Below are 6,978 nucleotides of genomic sequence, written 5' to 3'. Positions count from 1 at the left end.
GAAAGCTGTTGTGGAAAAGTCTCACCCAGCCGGAGAAATAGCTCTTCCTCCACAACCTGGGCTGAGGTCGGCACCGGACTGACTCAACACTCCTGAATAACCTGTCTCAGCACACCTACTTGTCTCACGCCAAAAGATCCTAAGAGGGCTGAGCAACTTGGAAGGGACCATACACAGGCCCAGATGGTGAACATCTGGCCAAAAATGAGGAAGAGAAAGAAATCAGCTTCTCAAACCCACAGACAGGTGTTTGGGGCTTCCCAGGAGACCTGCTTAGGAAGGGCAACAGGGATAGTTCTAAACTGATCGTTAGTCAAAGCTCAACGAACGGTTCCTGAGAAATAATGAAGGATGGGTACAGGTCAGCATGAACCAAACAGGGGGCAAGAGCAGGGAAGCTCTGCTGTCCACCTCCTCTTGATAACGGCATCATTTCGAACACATTTAAATTATTTAGGTGGTTGTAACCAGACATCTTTAATAATGCACCAAACAGCAGGCACCAGGTTGAAATCAATTAGACTCCACCGCTAAATCAGAAGGTAGAAATTTACAAGAGGAGGGCTCTGGGATAGGGACTGGAGGTATAGATGCCTGCCAGAGACAATTCTATTAGGAACCCAATGGTTATTGCCTGGTCAGTTAAGCAGCAGAAAAAATGGCCAGATGCTCCTAAATATAGGGCAATTTAAAAATTTTTAAATAAAAAAATTAAAAACCCAACATTGAGGAGGCTCGTCCTCTGGGCAGGGTTCTGGATGGCCAGGAAAAAGACGAAGAACAATGGAGGCAGGAATAAACCCCATTCTGGAGGTTTCCTGTGCAAAGAGAAGTCAGCCAGTGGGGCCTCGAGGAGCCTCCGGCCCCGGGTGGACTCCGCGGGGGGGAGCCCGGGCGGGGCTGTTTGGGAGAGAATGATCCCGCACTGGGATCCGGCGTGGGGGACAAGGGAGGTGTCTCAGGGGGCAGAGGGGACCACCCCCAGCCTCCCTGCCGGGTCCCAGGTGAACCTCAGGGAGGCCGGCTGAAATTTAGGTCCGCGAGCACCACGTGGCGGACCCCGGCCGCCGCGTCCCGCCCTCGACCGCGCGGGGGCGCAGGGCGCAGGCGCGCTGCTGCGGTGCGCGGGCGGCGGCGCGCCCCTCCGGTCCGCCAGGGGCCGCTGTGGCGCAGCCGGGCGGGCCCGTGCCGTCGGGGTCGCGGCTCGCCGGTCCCTCTTGGGCACGGCCTTGCCGGTTTGGCGGGGTGAAAGGTTGCGAAGATGGCGACGGCCTTGAGCGAGGAGGAGCTGGACAATGAAGACTATTACTCGTTGCTGAACGTGCGCAGGGAGGTGAGGCTTTCGGTGCGACGCCCTCTGGGCGGAGGCCGTGCCCCGTGGTTCGGGAGGGCCGGGCTGGCGGCCACCGCTCCGTCCCCGCCACGGGCGGCCGGGACCCGGCGGGGAGGCCGCGTGACCCCGCCCGACATGCGCGACCGCCCGCCGACCGGGCGGTCCCTACCGCCTCGACCCCTGCACCGGGGGTGTCCCGGCCGGCCTCTGCCCTTGCTCCCGGCGGCCAAGGAGCCGCGTCCTGGCAAGGCCAGAGGCTCCAGTACCCACAGGAGGGAAGGGGTTCCCGAGGTAGAGGCTCCTGGAGTGGGGTTCCCGGTCCTCCCGGACCCCGTGCCGCGCCCAGCTCGCAAACTTGCCTCGGCCGAGGGGCTGTGTCATCACCCCTGGCCGGCAGAATGGGAAACTGAGTCTCCGGCACCAAGGTCAAGGCCACGAGGGAACCTTCCCGCGGCGTCCGTCGGGTTCCCGAGTATTCATGGGGACGTCCCGCTTTTGAAATGAATCCAGGCCCAGAGGCACGTGTCTTGTGCCCTCCTCTTCCCTGAGCGGCTGTCCAGAAATTCAGGAAAGAGCGTCCCGTACCTACAGCCTCTCTTCGGAGGCCGCAGGTGAGGAAGCCGCTCGCTGTAGAGACCAGGAAGCCGCGGTACCCCAAGGACGGCCTCAGCATGCGCGCCCCTCTCCACACTAGAGGGTTTGCACCCTGTCTCCTCACCCAGTGAAAGATAAAGTCTCACGCTGTGTCTGGCATGCAGTAGGGCCCAGTCCGTTTCGTTGGCTCGTCCCGCGGACATCAGCGTGAAGGGCAGGGAGGCTTCCAAGGTCAGGTCCTGAGGTGGATCGTTAATCTGCAAGCTGCTGGGTTGGGTCTTCTCAGCCCTGCTAGAGAACCTTTCATAACCATCTCTCAGTTTTCCCAGTGACCACAATTAGCCAAGTTGGACTATTTTAGGCAAAGCCGGCCAAGTGTGTGCTGTCCGTAAGTGTTGGTGTGCACGATGTCCGTGAGAACTAACATTTTTTGAGTGCTGCTTTGGGCAGGGCCACCAGGCTGAGCGAGCACTTCCTGTTACATTACCTCGTTTAATTCTCACCCCAGCCCCTAAGGTAAGCATTGTGATAATCCGTGATTTATACCTGAGAAGACCGAGGTGGAGAGAGGTGAAGTCGCTTGACCAGAGCAACACAAATAGAAAGTGCAGGAACCTGAATTCCGCCCTGAGAAGTCTGACTGGAGCCTCAGCTCCTGACTTCTACACTCAGTGTCATTGCCAGCCAGCCTACAGAGCTGCCAGTTCTGGTCTGTGTCCTGGGGCACCCGTATATAAATCCCTCAGTTGCGTTAGCCCCCTCGTATTAGGAAAACGTCCAGTGACATATCTGGGGCGACTGCCAATCGTGTGGGCAGCTGGAGGTTCTTGTAACTAATGAACAGTAAGGCTTTGGGTAAACCATTTCTTTGGCCTTCGGTTCCTTTCCCTTCGAATGAAGCTGTTTGACTAGTTACTAACTTTTCTCCAGTTCTTAGAAGCCAAGCAGTAAATGAAACTAGCTTTTCTGAAACCAGCCTTTCTTTCTTCTTTTTTTTTTTTTTTTAAGATGTTATTTATTTATTTTACAGAGAGAAATCACAAGTAGATGGAGAGGCAGGCAGAGAGAGAGACAGAGGGAAGCAGGCTCCCTGCTGAGCAGAGAGCCCAACGTGGGACTCGATCCCAGGACCCTGAGATCATGACCCGAGCCGAAGGCAGCGGCTTAACCCACTGAGCCACCCAGGCACCCCCAGCCTTTCTTTTTTAAAAAAGATTTTTTAAAGATTTATGGGGCACCTGAGTGGCTCAGTCGGTCAAGCGTCTGCCCTGATTCAGCTCAGTTCATGATCCCAGGGTCCTGCTCATGCTCTCTCCCTCTCTCTCTCTCTTAAATGAATAAATAAGTAAATAAATGTCTTAAAGATTTTATTTATTTGAGAGAGAGTACAAATGGAGGGGGACGGGCAGAGGGAGGAGCAGATCCAGCCACCTGGGCTGGATCGTAGGGCCCTGGGATCACCACGCAGGCGCCCCGAAACCAGCCTTTCTTACCACTCATTTATAGTCTGAGTTATCAGTAATTGAGCGGCAGTTTGCCCATTTATCAGGCTTACTGAGTCTTAGGCAGATGCATATGGTCAAAAAGATCTAGAATAATAGGTTTGGCCAGAGTCCTCGGTAAACGGTAGTCAAAGGTGTACCTTGAAACTGCTGGAACCTTAAGACTTACTGTTATTGGACTGATGAGTGGGAGCCAAATAAATATTTCTTTTTAAAAAGATCACTTTTCCCAATGAGTTATGGCACTTCTCCTATTTATGGCTATGGGTGAAATCCCCATGAAACACGTTCTCTCGCTGAAGTCACTTTGCGTTCCCTTTGCCAACAAACTCTGTGTGAAATGTCAGGGTGTGCAGATTTTCTCTCTCAAGATTCTGCTGGAAGAGAAGTTCTCAAGGCGGTCTCTGGACTTGATATTGACTAGGATTTTGTGGGGTGGGGGGACCAGAAATCAACCTGAGGTTGAAATAGCATGATTTAGTTGGAGGGTGAGAGGAGGAGTAGAAGTAATGTTAACTCTTACACCTGTTGATAAATTTCCTGTCAGTTCTATTTCTTCTGTAGCTTGATGCCGTTTGTTTACCTGTGGGAGGCGGGATCCCCTTCCCGCCAGTATTTCAGAGTACCTTCAGCTCTTTGTTCAGGGAGTTCAGAGACTGGGGCACCTGGAGGGCTCAGTGGGTTGGGCCTCTGCTTCCGGTTCAGGTCATGATCTCAGGTCCTGGGAGGGAGGAGCATACTTTCCCCCTCTCTCTCTGGCTGCCTCTCTGCCTACTTGAGACCTCTCTCTCAAATAAACAAATAAAATCTAAAAAGAAAAAGAAAGTTCAGATACTTTCCCCAAGAAATCTCAAATGAGGGAACCTGATGGAAAACCAGAAGTTCTATTAAAAAAATTTTTTTTTAATTACAAGCCTACTTTACAGTTACCATTGGAGTAATACAGAAATGTCAAAAATCAGCTTGCAAATCTCTTTTCCAAGGTTTTAAACCTCAGAATATCCCCTCATACTGTATTTCAGCAAGTGAAGCAGGCAGTTAGGACTAGATGCCTCTCTCTAAATGAGACTTATGTGATCTTTAATGATTCCCTTTCTCCACTGTTCTGAATTTCCTGTTTACAGAGTAGAACTATTGTCGCACTGAGCGGAGGGAGTAATTTATCATTAACCGGGCACATTAAAACCAGATTGACATCTCTGGTTTAGTGTCGTCAAATGCGTTATCAGGGGCCTAAAATCTAACCAATCCGAGATTTCTGAGATGATTTTCCAAAATTTATTTGGATAAAGGATTCCTGACCAATCAATCCGTGTATTTTTCTTGGTCTTTATACATTTTATAGACATTTTAATTGACAGCTTCTAAACGGAATTTATTCCTAATCTACTCAAATTCCTACCTTATCAATGTTGTATTACCATTAAAAGAAACTTTTCGTTTTCTTGCAGGACACTGAACAGTGTTTATAACCCATTTTAAGATCTTTGGTCCCAATCAGGGACCAAAGGGGCCAGTCTCTTCAAGTTTTAAACACTTTTAAAAAGAACAGTGAAGGGCCCTGGGTGGCTCGGTTGGTTAAGTGACTGCATTCAGCTCAGGTCATAATCCTGGAGTCCCAGGATCGAGTCCCACATCAGGCTCCTTGCTCAGCAGGGAGTCTGTTTCTCTGTCTGACCCTCACTCCTCTCAGGCTCTCTCTCTCTCTCATTCTCTCTCTAAATAAATAAATAAGATCTTTTAAAAAATAAAACAAAAACATGGTTAGGTAAAAGATAAGCTTAATTTGAAAAGGTTTTTTCTTGCAGTCCATATGGGGAGGTCAGTATTCTGGGTTTTTCATCCTTCCATACCGGCCTTGAAACGAGAATTCCAAAATTGTCACCCACCAGGAAAGTTTCCCCCAGAGTCCCTGCATTTTCATTCCTTCCCTGGTTTAGGGTGTGTTGGTGCACAATTTTGCAGTTTTAGGTTGTCTGGATTTCTCTGGCTGGAGGTTACAGTTACAGGGTGTGACTAAACGTTCAAGTTCGGGCTGCAGATGGAATGGGCGAGAGCAGTGGAGGAAAGTCTGCTAGCCACTGTCTGGATAGACCGAGGGGGACATCAGGCAGCCCAGCAACCAGGATGGCTTGGAGGTCTGTAGAAGTTGGAGCGTGGGCGTGTCAGCCAAGCCAGGTGCACACCCGGGTTCCTAAAGTAGCCAGGTGCTGTGGGTCTATTCATCCGTTGCTGACCTATCCTTGTGATGGGCGGGGAACTCATTAGTCTTTAGAAAAGATACCGAGAAGGGTCTGAGAAGGTGATTGCTTCGGTGAGTTTCCCATCAACTACATTTTGCTCAGAGTTCGGTATTTCTAACAGTGACTCTGCTTAAAATGTGTGCATTCAGCAGGTAGTGCTAAGCCTTGGTTATCCAAAAACTGAACTTAGGCAGGTGATCCACTTCCTAAGGTGCCCCTAAGCAAGAGGCTGAGGAGCAAGGTCAGTAGGAGCAGGAGTCACAGGCCACGCTGCCCCCAGGCCACAGGTCATTGAACCTCTGCAGGTCTCCACTTCCGTGCTGCAGTCCTTCCGAGTTACTGAGAGAGTGAGAGGCCACACTGTGCAGCTTTGCCAGAATGTCCTGGGTCGCAGTCTTTACATTGGGGGTGGGGAGGCTCGGGTTCCTGCCTCTGGGCCAGTCATCTATGCTTTCTGCCTTTCTGCTTCCCGTTTTCTTTGACATTGAAATGGAGGGAACGGACAGTAATGGACTAGGTGCTAACTTACTGGGAGCCAGAACGCTGTGTGTTGGAGTGTTGCCCTGTGACAGGGGTCTGTGCACACTGCCTTGTACAAGTAGATGTTCGTTTAGTGTTTATTGTTATTTCTTGAATTCTGACAAAGCATGAGGTTTTGCTTATTTTAAAAGACATACATGTACATCGAAAACTTCGGTTAAATCTGATCCTGGCTAAATTTGCTATCCGACTGTTAAATATTAATTTAAAAAAATAGCGCCAAAATCTATGCTAAGGATCAAGTTATGAATTCCTAAAAGTTTCTTTTCTCTTTCTGTTCAAAATACTGAGTTTCTTATCTTCAAAAGGCAGTTATCTCTTTGAACTCTGCTTCCTGCAAAGTCAGGAGTTTTCCACCTGGAGGGCTCCGGGGAGGAGCTCCCAGAAGGCCGAGCTGAGTTCTCAGGGTAGGGGACAAGGGATAGTCCCCAAAGACAGTGAGTGTCTGGGGTAAAGGCCGAGTGGGACCCGAAGACGGAACTCTTGTGAGCTGTCAGCTCCTCGAGGGCCTCCCTGATCAGAGCAGAGGGACAAGACAGCGCTGGGGTCAGTGGACCCCGGCAGGATCTGTAGAGGCTTCTGGTGGTCTTGCTTCTGGGTGGGGACAGAGTTCTTAGGATACCCAGTTAGTTCCAGATGTCATCCTGTAATACGATTAGCAAACACCATGGGGTTAAATTTTAGGTTTTTTTTATTAAATTTTTTGTAAAGATTTTATTTATTTATTTGGCAGAGATCACAAGTAGGCAGAGAGGCAGGCAGAGAG

General features: G+C 50.3%; 1 protein-coding gene across 2 annotated transcripts in view; it reads left to right on the top strand.

Annotated features, from left to right (window-relative positions):
• Positions 1-1,184: 1,184 nt before the first annotated feature.
• Positions 1,185-6,978, top strand: part of DNAJC11 (DnaJ heat shock protein family (Hsp40) member C11) — a 70,813-nt gene continuing 65,019 nt past the window's right edge. The window contains exon 1 of one of the 2 annotated variants that reach the window (XM_059138481.1): positions 1,185-1,333. In XM_059138481.1, the coding sequence (XP_058994464.1) occupies positions 1,262-1,333 (72 nt within the window). In that variant the 5' untranslated portion in view covers positions 1,185-1,261. Of the gene's footprint in view, positions 1,334-1,613; positions 1,945-6,978 lie in introns of those variants that run through there. The other variant, XM_059138483.1, reaches the window with a different exon arrangement.

The sequence above is a fragment of the Mustela lutreola genome, chromosome 10 (genome assembly GCF_030435805.1).
Source record: "Mustela lutreola isolate mMusLut2 chromosome 10, mMusLut2.pri, whole genome shotgun sequence".
Classification (NCBI taxonomy): Eukaryota; Metazoa; Chordata; class Mammalia; order Carnivora; family Mustelidae; genus Mustela; species Mustela lutreola.
This window is presented reverse-complemented; position numbering and strand designations above follow the sequence as displayed.